The following is a 15,877-nucleotide window of genomic DNA, read 5'->3' as shown; positions in this document are numbered from 1 at the left end:
TCTGTTTCTCTTTTCATAAATGTGATATAAGCATATATTAATTTACTGTGGCCACTGACGATGATATCCTGTACCCCTTGTCCCAAATAATAATAATAATAATAACAATAACAAAAAAAATGGGCTTATAATCCATAAGAGTTTTTGTGTGCCCCATTTTTAATTGAATTTTCTTTATTTAACTATATTTTGTTTGTGAGATGTCTAAGAGCTCTAACATTGCTACTTCTGTTTGACAGAGAAGAAGAAAGACTGAGCCACTTAAAGTTGCAGTATGAAAGCTTTCTAGAAGAAGACAGGAAAAGACGAGACAGAAATGACAGGATCATGAGGTCACTAGACAGAATAGAAAATAGAGCTGCAACACTCAATGCAAAATCAAAAAGATTAAAGCTGTTAAGGGTAAATATACACTATTAATTATGAAATCAGTTGTAGGTGTGGTGTTGGTATTTGTTGCTATAGAGTAACTCTTGATATATGTTTGTGAAGTTGGGTATAATGTCACACATTTGTCTGGAATATATAAACATTATTATTTAAAAGAGGACTGCTATTTATCTTTATAACATTCATATATTTAGTTTATTTATTGGTCCTTCATCTTATGTTGGATGTTATCTAATGTCTCCCAGAAAGAAAGGTCAATATAGAGATATCAAAACTGGTAAATTGGAACACAGATGTTTAATGCACGCTCTGGTCCAATTCGTATGTAAGACAGAACTTAAGTATGTATTGATTGTTTTGCTAGTGGTGCGTGGTTTATACCGTACCCCCTTATGTTCTGTGTTCCAAATGTCTGTGCTCCGAATATCTTGACTTCCCTGAAACTACACCATCAAATTTGCAATTGACTGTTGTTTGCTGCAGCTTTATGAGCATAACTGCACCAGAATAAAATTTCTGGTAACTATTTTATTGTAGAGATGACCATTAAAATTGTTATGTTTTTACTAATGTGGAATATAATGATATTGTGTGTGTTTATGACTTCTGTGATTGCTGAGGTCCTGCTGTTATTGAAGAACACTGCCAGAATTTTAAAACTTATCAAATCCAGGCTTTTTGCAATTTTCTAGATTTTATACTATATTATGTGGAAATGGTAGGCTTCACAGTGTGCATATTTGATCTAAATAAAAAGTCCAACAGGACATACAGAACAATACATTGTTAACTTCTTCAGTACAGTTCTACAAGGAACATGGTTATGAATTGTTGCATATCTTAATATTCCGTGAACATGTCTGTGCCAAAAATGACATGCAGAAAACTTTTACACATTTTCCTTAGAGTGTTTTCAGCATCTTTGTATTTCAGATATTTCCTGTAATAGCTTTACATTATTTACATTTTTTGCGTGTTTACAACAGTGACACCATGCCATACATACAATGAATATGTACAAAGTTTAGTACATTAGATAATACTGCTACTAATATAATTGTCTTGAGAACATACAGGGAGTACACAGTCAGTAAATAATACTTGATGAAACAGTCCCTTATGCTTATTTATTTTAGTAATAATTCTAACTGCTCTCTTCTGAAGCCCGAATATCCTATCTGTGTAGGCTTTGTTAGAACTTCAAGTTTAACACATATATTTCGGAACGACACAACAACACACATAAGTCACAGAGTAAGTTGACAAGTAAGACATGTGTACACGTTAGCATTCGAATGAGCACTGAGTCCCAGTCTAGCGGCCGCTGCTCGGCTGGCCGCTTAGGTGGCGCAGCTGCTGCATGGCTGGCAGACAGCGCCGCACATAGAGGATGCGCGTAATTGTGTTGCGGCACTTTGAATGATCAGCGAGTCACAACACTTTTCCCCCCTTTGAAATTGTTGCACTGGTCTTGATGGAGGTGTCCTGGAGATGGATACGTCCATAGGCGTTGTTTGACTCGCCGTAAAGTCTCGAGGAGGAGGCTTCCCGTACGGACGGAAGTGTCCCCGATGATAACGGTCGAGATGACAGGAGACGTAGGGGTCGAATCTGCTGGGGCCCCATGCACCAATCTGCCCGTTGCGGCAAGTCCAGTTGATATGACAGGAGACATGGGCGATGTGTCGACGTCCGTTGGAAGAGGAGGCAAGTAGATTTGCTCTGACAGAGGATGGTCCTCCTGTTCCTGCATGGGCACGTCTCCTGGTGGCGTCCGTTCTGGTGCTGGCATCGCTATGACGGTGAGAGGGCTGCGTTGTGAGTATTGAGAGATGCCGAGCGTCAGGTAGAGCCAAAGGTGGTGTGGCGGCATTCGGAACAGTTGTTGCTGGCACCCGAGGCCAAAGCTGGTCCGAATGACGCACTGCAACACCCGTGTCCGTCTGGATTTCATACAGGCGTCTGCCACAGTGTCTTAAGATGGGGCCCGGGTTCCATTTTGGCCGCCTGCCATATCCCCGTACCTAGACGAGGTCGTCGGCGGTGAACCGGCCAAGTGAAGGCACCCGCGGCCGTGAGGTGGGAGGCCGCAGAAGATGATGAAGCGTGCGGTGCTGTCGGCCGTGTAAGAGCTCAGCTGGGCTGTGGTCGTCCATGGGGGTGAAACGGTAAGACGCCAGAAACTGAAGAAGCGCATCATCAGCAGCAGAAGAAGTCAGAAGTTTCCGCATCTGAGCCTTAAATGTGCGGACCAGTCGTTCAGCCTCACTGTTGGATTGTGGATGGAACGGCGGGGCCGCGACATGCGTAACGCCGTGACGAGCACAAAAATCCGCAAATTCGGAAGAGGCAAATTGTGGACCATTATCAGTAACAAGAGTAGAGGGGAGGCCTTCCAAAGAAAAAATGCGGGCGAGAGCACTGGTGGTTGCCGCGGTGGTAGGTGACGTGCAATGGACAATGAAAGGAAAGTTTGAGTAGGCGTCAATTACGAGGAGCCAATAAGTACCTAAAAAGGGTCCCGCAAAGTCAGCATGAATGCGCTCCCAGAGCTTCTCAGGCGAAGGCCACGGTGACAAAGATGACTTCGGGGCAGCGGCCTGTGACGCACAAGGGCCGCAGGCAGCGACCATGTGTGCTATTTCAGAGTCGATGCCAAGCCAGTACACGTGACGGCGCGCCAGAGATTTTGTGCGAGACACACCCCAGTGCACTTGGTGAAGGAGGCGCAAAACCGAAGCACGCAAAGACGCAGGTACCACAACACACAGCGAAGCATTGTCAGTGGAGAGGAGGATAACACCATCCCTAGCCGTGAGGCGGTAGCACAAAGTGTAGCAGTTCCGCAACGGATCAGAAGTCTTAGCGGACGGGCGATCTGGCCAACCCTTCTGAATACAGCGTAAAACCCGGGAGAGAGTAGGGTCAGAACCCGTAGCAGCTTTTAGCCTGTCCCCAGTGATGGGGAACCCGTCCACAACCCACTGCTCGGCAACATCCAGGTGGAAACACAAAAGTTCGTCCCTATGGAATGCCTGATCAGGACCCATGGGAAGGCGAGACAGAGCATCAGTATTCGCATGTTGAGCCGTTGGCCGGAAATGAATCTCATAATTGAAACGGGACAAGTAAAGAGCCCAACGCTGGAGGCGGTGTGCAGCCTTGTCGGGAAGTGACGTTGATGGATGAAACAAGGAAACAGGTGGTTTGTGATCCGTAACAAGATGAAATTTTGAGCCATAGAGAAAAACACCAAACTTATGAAGAGCATAAATGATGGCCAAAGCTTCTTTCTCAATTTGAGAATACTTTTGTTGGGCATCCGTGAGCGTTTTGGAGGCATAAGCAATGGGTTGTTCCGAACCGTCAGAAAAACGGTGCGCAAGGACTGCACCGACCGCGTATTGAGAGGCGTCTGTGGCAAGAACAAGATGTTGGCCAGGTCGATAAGTAGCCAGGCACGGGGCCTGTTTCAGCATAGTCTTCAACTTCTGGAAAGCCGCTTCACATGACGCGGACCAGTGAAAAGGCACGTTTTTATGCAACAGGTGATGCAACGGCTGAGCCACCGAAGCCGCAGACGGTAAAAACTTGTGATAGTATGCTATTTTCCCCAAGAAGGCCTGCAGTTCCTTAACAGATGTAGGGCGAGGAAGGGCATCGATCGCAGCGACAGTTTGTTGAAGTGGACGAATACCATCCCGAGAGAGTTGAAACCCCAAGTACGTGATAGATGCCTGTAAAAATTGTGATTTCTGAAGATTACACTTAAGACCGGCAGTCTGTAAGACATGAAAAAGTGTGCGGAGATTTTGAAGATGTTCGTCAGTGTGGAGCCAGTGACAACAATGTCGTCCATGTAATTGATACACCCAGGGACAGGGAGCAATAATTGTTCCAAGAATCGCTGGAAGAGAGCAGGGGCGCTAGCAACCCCGAATGGCAAGCGTTGGTATTGATAGAGGCCGAAAGGCGTGTTAAGGACCAGAAACTGCCGGGAAGCAGCGTCGAGAGGAAGTTGATGATAAGCTTCTGACAGGTCAATTTTAGAAAAATATTGGCCTCCAGCAAGTTTAGCGAACAGTTCTTCAGGACGGGGCATAGGGTAAGTGTCGATGAGGCATTGAGCATTTACAGTGGCTTTGAAATCGCCACAGAGACGAATATCACCATTTGGCTTAACAACGACAACGACAGGAGAGGACCACTCACTGGAAGTGACAGGAAGCAAGACCCCTGAAGTAGTGATACGATCCAACTCCCGTTTGACCCGATCACGAAGGGCCACAGGAATGGGCCGAGCCCGAAAAAACTTAGGCCGAGCAGTGGGTTTGAGCGTGATATGAGCTTCAAAGTTGTTTGCACGGCCTAACCCAGGAGAAAAAAGGGACGAAAATGTCGTCGACAAGGAATCCAGTTGAGCATAAGGAATAGCATCAGAGACAATATTGACAGAGTCATCTATGGAGAACCCAAAAACGCGAAAGGCATATAAACCAAAAAGATTTTCTGCGTTGTTCTGGTCGACCACAAATATGGGAACAGTGCGAACGACGGATTTGTAAGATACCTCAGCATTAAACTGTCCCAAGAGAGAAATCTTCTGTTTATTGTATGTTCGTAATTGCCGAGTGACAGGGGACAGGAGTGGAGAACCCAGCTGAAGATACGTCTGAGAATTAATTATAGTGGCAGCAGAACTGGTATCCACTTGCATGCGAACATCTCGACCAAGGATTTGGACAGTGAGGAATAACTTCCCTGAAAGGGAAGAAGTGCAATTGACAGACAACACAGAATCAGAATCAGAATTAGCGTCATGTTCATGAACATCATGTATGCGGTAGGATTTGCAAGCGGGAAGACACATGACCTTTCTTTTTGCAATTGTGACACACAGCCCAACGTTGGGGACAATCCTCCCGTGAATGTTTCGTAAAACACCGCGGACATGAAGGAAGTTGCCTGGGGTTTTGCTGCAGTTTCTTAGCGGGTTGTTTACGGCTAGGCCGAGGCTGCGCGTGGGAGCGCACTGTGGCCACGTTGGCCGGCGGGGACGCGCCGCACGCGTAGTCAACAGCGCACAGAGGTTGTATTTCCCCGACATCACCCCAAGCTTCTATTTGCTCCCCAGCGGCGCGAGAAATTTCAAAAGACTGCGCAATGGAAAGAACTTCATCCAGAGTCAGATTCGCCAACTGAAGGGCACGTTGCCAAACTTCTTTGTCGGGCGCCGACCGGATAATAGCATCCCGTACCGTGGAATCGGCATAGGATTCTTTGTGAACGTCAGTAACAAATTGACACTTTCGACTGAGGCCGTGAAGTTCAGCAGCCCAAGCGCGATAGGATTGATTTGGTTGTTTTTGACAACGATAAAAGGCAACACGAGAGGCTACCACATGCGTTTGCTTTTGAAAATAGACAGACAGAAGTGAGCACATATCAGCAAAGGACAAAGACGCAGGATCCTTCAAAGGAGCCAATTGCGACAACAACTGATACATTTGAGGTGAAATCCAGGAAAGGAACAGAGACTTACATGGTTGTTCGTCCGTGACATGAAATGCCAAGAAGTGCTGTCGAAGACGTTTCTCATAATCAGACCAGTCTTCCGCCGTCTCGTCGTAAGGAGGAAAAGGAGGTATAGCCAACGACGAGAAATGCCCCGCATTTGACGCCGCGACGAAATCGCGAATCACCGTTGTTAGAAGCGTTTGCTGTTCAAGGAGATTTTGCAATAGTTGCTCGACAGTAGCCATGGAACCCTGTGAGTCAACGGTGAAAAGGAAAAATCCAATACCTCGTCGCCAATTGTTAGAACTTCAAGTTTAACACATATAATTTGGAACGACACAACAACACATATAAGTCAGAGTAAGTTGACAAGTAAGACATGTGTACACGTTAGCATTCGAATGAGCACTGAGTCCCAGTCTAGCGGCCGCTGCTCGGCGAGCCGCTTAGGTGGCGCAGTTGCTGCATGGCTGGCAGACAGCGCCGCACGTAGAGGACGCGCGTAATTGCGCGGTGGCACTTTGAATGATCGGCGAGTCACAACAGGCTTCAATCCCATGTTGCAAATGTGAGAAGATTAATCTGTAGATGATTCATTTTAGGAGAGGATGACTTATTATATTTACTTTGTGTGTCAGTACATATATGTTGTTACAGTTCCTCTTTTTACAGCTGTAGCTGGTATGTTTTTCCAGTCAAGATGTTCATCCATCAAAGTGCCTAGGAATTTATGTTTATCAGATGTTTCAACTTTGGACATTGATTTAATGATTACCATTTGTCCACTTAAGACTGAATATAATTCAACAAGACTTCTATCACAACGCTCTTATCCGTATTTAGTTTCAGTTTATTCAGTTTTGTGATCACACCAAAGGTCTCTTTACTGTTTTGAACTGATGGCTGTTTGGTACAGCTCCAGTTAATTAATTATGTATCATAAGCAAATTCCACAAACTTCAAGTTTCATGGCTGTGTTAGTTCATTAAGAGACACAAGAAACAAAAAAAAAGGCTCAAAAATACTTCACTGTGGGACTATGCAATTGAGAATATTACACTTTGATGTTAATGTTAAGATCTTCTCTTCTTTATTGTAACTTTAGTCCATTGTATCTTATCAAAGAGATAAGAATTCGAAATAAAAATCATTAATTTTTGACAATGTTATGTGATTGGATGAATAAAAATTTACTCACCAAGCAGCAGCAGGAGAAAACACACACACACACACACACACACACACACACACATCTTAATAAAAAAAAAAAGCTTTTGGAGCCAGTGGCTCCTTGTTCTGGCAGATGGGTTGAAGGAGTAGTAAGAGGGGTGAAGGAAAAGGACTGGAGAGGTTTAGGAAATGGGGTACAGTTCAGATTTGGAAACCTGAGAGCTTAAAACTGGAATACAGGGTAATATGCAAGACAGAGATTACTGCTAAAACAAATGCATGAATTAATAAGAGTGAAGAGCTAAGTGCATAAACAAATTGTTGTAGGCAAATTCATAAAAAAGAAAACAATGGAATTATTGTATGCAAATTAATTCACACATCTCATACTGTAGGTTTCTAAATTGCATAAAAGCACTGGATGAGTCAGAGAATCAAACACCTTATTCAAGTCTAGAAAAATCCCGGTGACTTTATTGTCTTTATTCAGTTTGTTTAGCAGTTTAGATAAAAAAGTTGCTACTGCTGTTAAATAAAAAAAAGTACATATTACATAAAAAAAATATTCTATTTGGTATAGAATTACACTTGCCAAGTGTTCCAGTCAATGAGGCAACAGCTCATCTGCACTTTTACGTCACAAAGATTTACACTTGAAAATCTAGAGTTCGTTCATGAGAGATATTATTTATGCTGCACTTCTCCTGATATCTGTATGGAATTAAATCACCTGTGAATTAAAAATGTATCTGGATTCTTATAGTTGTACGAAAAATAACGTTGTGAACCACTACACTATCTTTTTCCGTCCAATGGCTGTGTGAAGTCTAGCAGATTTAGGCTGTGTCTAGCAGATTTAGGTTTTTACAAATTCCTCTTGCAAAACTAGCAAGAGATACCATATGTATACAGTCGCATACATATTACATTTCTATGCTTCGAACCTTAGCTAGTAGAGAACGTCATGAAGTCGTCATAAATTGACAGAATAATTTTCAGTGTATGTCTTCAGTATTTTTTTTTTTTCTTTCCATTACATTTCCACAGTCACTTTGCTAACTAAGCAGTATGTTCCTCACAAGCACCACCATCAAAAATCAAATGAAAAAATGACAATGAAAAGTCCGACAGTTGTCATAGAAAGTCAAAAGACAATAATAAATTAAAATCCTAACTCAAAAGAGAATATATGAAAATACTGAACATGCATGAAATGCAATCAGCAACATCCAAGTTGCTTAAAAGTTCATGACAGGCAGTGGGCAAAACATTAACCAGGAAGTGTATCTTTTGCATACTCCAAGAAGGCTCTCTGTGAAGTGGCTAAAGAAGAAATATGTTGACTGGTACTGAATGCTTTCTGATAGCTATCAGCTGTAGCTAGCAGATGACACAGAATTTAATGAGTCTAAAATTTCAGTACATAATTGTGGTGTGCGTACTGTAAGACCTTCGGTACACACACCATCAGATTAGTTGAGTTGTCGCTCTAACGAAGTAGGCGAGTGTCAGCAATATGTCTCGTGGTATTATTGTGGCGTGTTTATCTTCTGCCGTTTGGTCAGACGATAGAAATGCCACTTGCACGCTTAGCGTAGCAGATTGACGGTGACCAACTTTCAACAGAACTTGATTAATTTTCACACACATTTCTTAAAATAATAACAAGCATAAAAATAAATTAACTTGGTTCTAGATGCTATTTACAATTGACAATCTGAAGTTCCTTTGGTCTTGGTACGTTAATCTTCTCCTCACATATCTCTGATACTTCATACATTTCTCTTCATGGCTATGTACAGGAATATGATAATCTTACTAGGTGCAGACTGAAACTTGACTACAGACTAACGCAGACTGACTAATCGGAGGTCTGTACACTCGTTATAATACCTCGCGCATTCATATATCACTGCGTGAGTGTGATCCGCGAGGAGAAAAGGTTCTACGTTAGCAGCAATCTCATTGGCTGCGTTACATATTAATACGCGGATCAGCGGAAGCAGAATTTGGTCCGTCTCTAAGACAGCGCCATCTTGTAGTGTGGAGACGGACGAGCGCTGCGTCTGCGCTGTTGGGCTTAGCGGGGTGCGCTCTATCGGGAATGTTGTGTACGCGCTGACTACGCGGAACTATGTACACAACAATAATAAATGATCCCTAACTCAATTACACATAACATTTCAGTATCACTAACTGTGTGTATTGCTCCTGGTGTTAATAGTTGTAGATGCCATAAAGACAGTGTGTTCTGCTAGTTAATATTGTCAACAATCAGAAAGCAATCAAAACTGACCAAAGTCATTTGATTTCAATCTATTTAACTACTCCAATCAACCACCATACTGATTGCCTACTTGGTGTGCATGAATAGTAGCAACAAATTCATGCTGTAAAGAAGTAAGGAGTGAGATGGGTGTGATGGTAGGAGAAAAGATGAGAGAAGAAATCAAGTGAAGATGGATTCAAATAAGCATCAGAATGAAGTGGTGAATGCATATAAAAGACAAAAAGTTAAGTTAGGCGTATACACCAAAGGAAGGAATGTAAATTTGGTATAGCAGAACCAGAGATATGTGTAATAACAAGCAGTAGAAAATTTGGATGGCTGTGACTAAAGGCCCAGTTCTCATGAATTCTTAGATTATGATGGCATGGTTGGCATATATACTCAATCGCAAAACGTATTTCATGCACCACCACTTTTTGGTCGAGCACTGCTCAAAAGTCAATTTTTGAATGACCCTTACAAAGAGTGAAGGTTAATTAACTGTCACAAAATATATTGCCAGTCCATATCACTCTACTGCAAGGCAGGTCCTGCTGTGCTGAGAAATGGTTCTGGATACTACTTTCATAAAGGCAGCAGTTTGGTCCCCCAGTTAACTACTGATGAACTTTTAAGAATTTCATAGATAAAAAATAATGCTTCAGCATCTTTGTCTCTGTCTCAGCCATGTAGTTGTAATGAACTACTTTGCCATTATAGTAAAATAGAAAAAATTGTGAACTATGAAATCTATTGCAGTCCCATTTCAGTGCCTTTAATTCTGAGGTCTTGTAAATTGCCACATAAAAATAAATAAATAAAAAATCAGAGTCCCTACATTATAATAGAATTTTTTTGTGCAGTAATAGCACAATTTACTTTTTTACAACCTTCAAAAATGTTTGTCACTTTTACCATTTGTCATTACAAGTAATGTAATTTATATGCATTCTAAAAATCCCTAACAAATATCTTCTCAAATTCCAATATAATTTTGTAAAACTAAAAGCTTAAAATTATTGTTAATTCAGCTTTTCTTCTCCATGTGAGTGACAAGCCAACAGCTTGAAGCTATGTCGGTTGCATTGTAGTGGCAAAGTCATCTCCCATTATGAAGCGGATCTTCCCAGCTACTCTTTCTGCCACTGTAGTCCATGGAGAACCCTGGTCAGGCATCGGGCCATCATCTGATAGCAGCTAGTGAAACATGTCCACATCTGGAGCTGTTTCACAAGGAAGGTTGTATGTATCTAATGGCTGGAAGACTAGCCCTGTACTTCTAACAAAGAGATTTGAGACATTGCCTTCTTGCTGATAATGAGAAAGGGATGCCAGACCTTGACACACCTGCTCATCCATCATCTCTCCCAAAATGTTGCTATCACAACACAGCTGTTAGTGATAGGAAATTCCAATATTAGATGCTTGGTGACCCCTTTTAGAGAAATATTGCCATGTGAGGAAAATCATCCAAGTGTGCACTAGTTGTGTAACCTGGGAGGAATTGTCCAGAGGCCATCCTGAGAGCAACTGAGAGTATAGGTTGCAGTTTCCCACAGGGATTCTGCATTTGTTGGCTAGTACAGGCTTGGCAATCCCAGAGTTCCTGAGCTGGAAACTGGTAAGCGTCGCCAGTCTCCTATCACTGTAAGCTCCGGGCATGCTTCACCGTCCACCTGTGTCACAGGGAATGGGGGATCTTGGTTTGACCATGTAGATTGGAAGGATGGTGAAAAAGCTTTATAACCCCCCCCCCCCCCCCCCCCCCCGCTACCTCCTGCAGTGTCAGGGGCTAGAATAGATCACAGCCCTTCCTAGTCTGTCATAAGAATTGACTAAAAAGAGTCTTTCATTGGGTCAAGTTTTTTTACCTTGATCTTGTGACTGTGTTAGGTCTTTTGAAGGTTTTTGCTCCTTTCCCTTTTTTATTTTTAATGCTTTTTCCCCTCGCGTTTTTTGGCTTTGTTACTTCTGGTCCCCATTTTGGGTTTGACCTCCACTTTCCAAATTTTACCGAGGTGCATGTCATTTGGGGAAGGATGTCTTACTGTTGTGCACTACCTCTCTACTGTGTGCTGTTATCTTTCACACCTACCAATCAAGTGGATCTACTTCTGCACCAGAAATCGAGTGTGGTAGCCAGCCTGTCATGGTGAGGTTGTCATGTACCCTCTAGGTGGTAGTCCCCTGACAATGCCGGGATCACACTACTGATGCCTGAACTGTGACCTCCCAGTGTCAACCAAGGAGTGGGTGCCTGTTCACTTTGGCGTACAGGTACTCCAGGCAAGGCTACTGTGCCAGGAGACCTTTGCCTTGGTGGTGTGACACCCACAGAGAGAGCCTCATATTGGAGTGAGTGGCATTGGGGCAGATGACCAGCAATGAAACAGATCAGACTTAATGGTGGCCATTACAACAGTCGTCTCATCAGTAAGGGAATAGTGATTTTAATGCAGAAGTTTACAATCCTACAGCATTTCCGTAATTGACCGTCCCTCAATATGAAAGTCAGGCAAAGAGAAATGGAAGTGGACAGTTTGCTTCATTCTTGGTTTGTTTCTGCACTGATGGTGACTCTTTCGCTTCAATGAAGCCAATACTTTTCGTTGAAAATATTGAAGATTGGTTTGGTGAGGTCGCGGCAATAGAGAAGATGAGAAATGGATCTTTCCTGATCAAAACATTACACGCCAACAAATCATGGGCACTTCAAACCTGTGTCAAGTTATGTGATATACCAGTCACTATTTCTCCTCATAACAAGCTCAATAAAATTCAAGATGTTACCTTCCATCGGGACATGACACTTCCCACTGATGAAGCGCTGCATACTAATCTGGCACAGCATGGAGCCCATTTTGTTCACTGCATCCAGAAGGAACCCAAGGATAAAAGAGTGGACACTGGAGCTTTTATCCTAGCCTTTGGCAGCAACATTTTGCTTGAGAAGGTGAAGGTCATAGTTTATGAGTGTGATGTTAGGTCTTACTTTCCTCCTCCAATGAGATGTTCTAGGTGCCAAAAGTTGGGATACATGTCGTCCTGCTGTTCTAATGAGGCTATCCATTGGACATGTGGGTAGGTGTCCCATGGTGTATTCGAATTCAGGTAGCCAGAAAAGACAAAGTCAAAGCAACAGTGGTGTAAATTTCTGATATTACACGCATGCCCTCTTTGAGAGAGTGGGGATGATACTGGAAGAGGATCCCAAAAGGGTTTGTGGTATTACAATACCTGCCCGAAGCGGTTTGACTATTGCAGAGAGACAAAGCTCTTCTAAATATCGGGCTAAAATGAAGGGAATATAATTATGACTGATGAAACAGACAAGAAGTCCCAAATCATGACATCACAATGGAAAAATAGATCAAATCGCTATAGTAAGCAAAATTACATGAAACTAGAATTTGGCATCAACAGCCATGGGTACCAGGATGGCCCCCTCGTACGCCAACCTATTCATGGGTCGCCTAGAGAAAGCCTTCTTGGTTACCCAGGCCTGCCAACCCAAAATTTGGTACAGATTTATTGATGACATCTTCATGATCTGAACTCACAGTGAAGAAGAACTCCAGAATTTCCTCTCCAACCTCAACTCCTTTGGTTCCATCAGATTCACCTGGTCCTACTCCAAATCACATGCCACTTTCCTTGACGTTGATCTCCATCTGTCCAATGGCCAGCTTCACACGTCCGTCCACATCAAACCCACCAACAAGCAACAGTACCTGCATTATGACAGCTGCCACCCATTCCACATCAAACGGTCCATTCCCTACAGCCCAGGTCTTCATGGCAAACGAATCTGCTCCAGTCCGGAATCCCTGAACCATTACACCAACACCTGACAACAGCTTTCGCATCCCGTAACTACCCTCCCGACCTGGTACAGAAGCAAATAACCAGAGCCACTTCCTCATCCCCTAAAACCCAGAACCTCCCACACAAGAACCACAAAAGTGCCCCACTTGTGACAGGATACTTTCCGGGACTGGTTCAGACTCTGAATGTGGCTCTCCAGCAGGGATACGACTTCCTCAAATCCTGCCCTGAAATGAGATCCATCCTTCATGAAATCCTCCCCACTCCACCAAGAGTGTCTTTCCGCCGTCCACCTAACCTTTGTAACCTGTTAGTTCATCCCTATGAAATCCCCAGACCACCTCCCCTACCCTCTGGCTCCTATCCTTGTAACTGCCCCTGGAGTAAAACCTGTCCCATGCACCCTCCCACCACCACCTACTCCAGTCCTGTAACCCGGAAGGTGTACACGATCAAAGGCAGAGCCACATGTGAAAGCACCCACGTGATTTACCAACTGACCTGCCTACACTGTGATGCATTCTATGTGGGAATGACCAGCAACAAACTGTCCATTCGCATGAATGGACACAGGCAGACAGTGTTTGTTGGTAATGAGGATCACCCTGTGGCTAAACATGCCTTGGTGCACGGCCAGCACATCTTGGCACAGTGTTACACCGTCCGGGTTATCTGGATACTTCCCACCAACACCAACCTATCCGAACTCCGGAGATGGGAACTTGCTCTTCAATATATCCTCTCTTCCCGTTACCCACCAGGCCTCAATCTCCGCTAATTTCAAGTTGCCGCCACTCATACCTGTCATTCAACAACATCTTTGCCTCTGCACTTCCGCCTTGACTGACATCTCTGCCCAAACTCTTTGTCTTTAAATATGTCTGCTTGTGTCTGTATATGTGTGGATGGATATGTGTGTGTGTGCGCGAGTGTATACCCGTCCTTTTTTCCCCCTAAGGTAAGTATTTCCGCTCCCGGTATTGGAATGACTCCTTACCCTCTCCCTTAAAACCCACATCCTTTCATCCTTTCGTCTTTCCCTCTCCTTCCCTCTTTCCTGATGAGGCAACAGTTTGTTGCGAAAGCTTGAATTTTGTGTGTTTGTTTGTGTGTCTGTCGACCTGCCAGCACTTTCATTTGGTAAGTCACATCATCTTTGTTTTTAGATATATTTTTCCTACGTGGAATGTTATATATATATATATATATATATATATATATATATATATATATATATATATATATCATTATGTTAAAGCATATATATATATATATATCTAAAAAGAAAGAAAGTGATGAGACTTACCAAACAAAGGCGCTGGCAGGTCGATACACACACAAACAAACACAAACATGCACACAAAATTCTAGCTTTCGCAACAAACGGTTGCTTCGTCAGGAAAGAGGGAAGGAGAGGGAAAGATGAAAGGATGAAAGGATGTGGGTTTTAAGGGAGAGGGTAAGGAGTCATTCCAATACCGGGAGCGGAAATACTTACCTTAGGGGGAAAAAAGGACGGGTATACACTCGCACACACACACATATCCATCCGCATATACACAGACACAAGCAGACATTTGTAAAGGCAAAGAGTTTGGGCAGAGATGTCAGTCGAGGCGGAAGTACAGAGGCAAAGGTGATGGTGAAAGACAGGTGAGGTACGAGCGGCGGCAAATAGAAATTGGAGATTAGCGGAGATTGAGGCCTGGCGGATAGCGAGAAGAGAGGATATGCTGAAGGGCAAGTTCCCACCTCCGGAGTTCTGACAGGTTGGTGTTAGTGGGAAGTATCCAGATAACCCGGATGGTGTAACACTGTGCCAAGATGTGCTGGCCGTGCACCAAGGCATGTTTAGCCACAGGGTGATCCTCATTACCAACAAACACTGTCTGCCTGTGTCCATTCATGCGAATGGACAGTTTGTTGCTGGTGGTGGTGGTGGTGGTTAGCGTTTAACGTCCCGTCGACAACGAGGTCATTAGAGACGGAGCGCAAGCTCGGGTTAGGGAAAGATTGGAAAGGAAATCGGCCGTGCCCTTTCAAAGGAACCATCCCGGCATTTGCCTGAAATGAGTTAGGGAAATCACGGAAAACCTAAATCAGGATGGCCGGAGACGGGATTGAACCGTCGTCCTCCCGAATGCGAGTCCAGTGTGCTTGTTGCTGGTCATTCCCACATAGAAGGCTTCACAGTGTAGGCAGGTCAGTTGGTAAATCACGTGGGTGCTTTCACACGTGGCTCTGCCTTTGATCGTGTACACCTTCCGGGTTACAGGACTGGAGTAGGTGGTGGTGGGAGGGTGCATGGGACAGGTTTTACACCGGGGGCGGTTACAAGGGTAGGAGCCAGAGGGTAGGGAAGGTGGTTTGGGGATTTCATAGGGATGAACTAAGAGGTTACGAAGGTTAGGTGGACGGCGGAAAGACACTCTAGGTGGAGTGGGGAGGATTTCATGAAGGATGGATCTCATTTCAGGGCAGGATTTGAGGAAGTCGTATCCCTGCTGGAGAGCCACATTCAGAATCTGATCCAGTCCCGGAAAGTATCCTGTCACAAGTGGGGCACTTTTGGGGTTCTTCTGTGGAAGGTTCCGGGTTTGAGGAGATGAGGAAGTGGCTCTGGTTATTTGCTTCTGTACCAGGTCGGGAGGGTAGTTACGGGATGCGAAAGCTGTTTTCAGGTTGTTGGTGTAATGGTTCAAGGAT

The 15,877-nt window shown here is 43.9% G+C and overlaps 1 protein-coding gene across 1 annotated transcript in view; it reads left to right on the top strand.

Annotated features, from left to right (window-relative positions):
* Positions 1-15,877, top strand: part of LOC126257939 (dentin sialophosphoprotein-like) — a 113,659-nt gene that overhangs the window by 10,553 nt on the left and 87,229 nt on the right. The window contains exon 3 of the mRNA XM_049955603.1: positions 240-402. Coding sequence (XP_049811560.1) covers positions 240-402 — 163 coding nt within the window. The remainder of the gene's footprint in view (positions 1-239; positions 403-15,877) is intronic.

The sequence above is a fragment of the Schistocerca nitens genome, chromosome 1 (genome assembly GCF_023898315.1).
Source record: "Schistocerca nitens isolate TAMUIC-IGC-003100 chromosome 1, iqSchNite1.1, whole genome shotgun sequence".
In the NCBI taxonomy this organism is placed as follows: domain Eukaryota; kingdom Metazoa; phylum Arthropoda; class Insecta; order Orthoptera; family Acrididae; genus Schistocerca; species Schistocerca nitens.
Note: the sequence above shows the minus strand (reverse complement) of the source record. Positions and strands in the feature narration are given on the sequence as shown.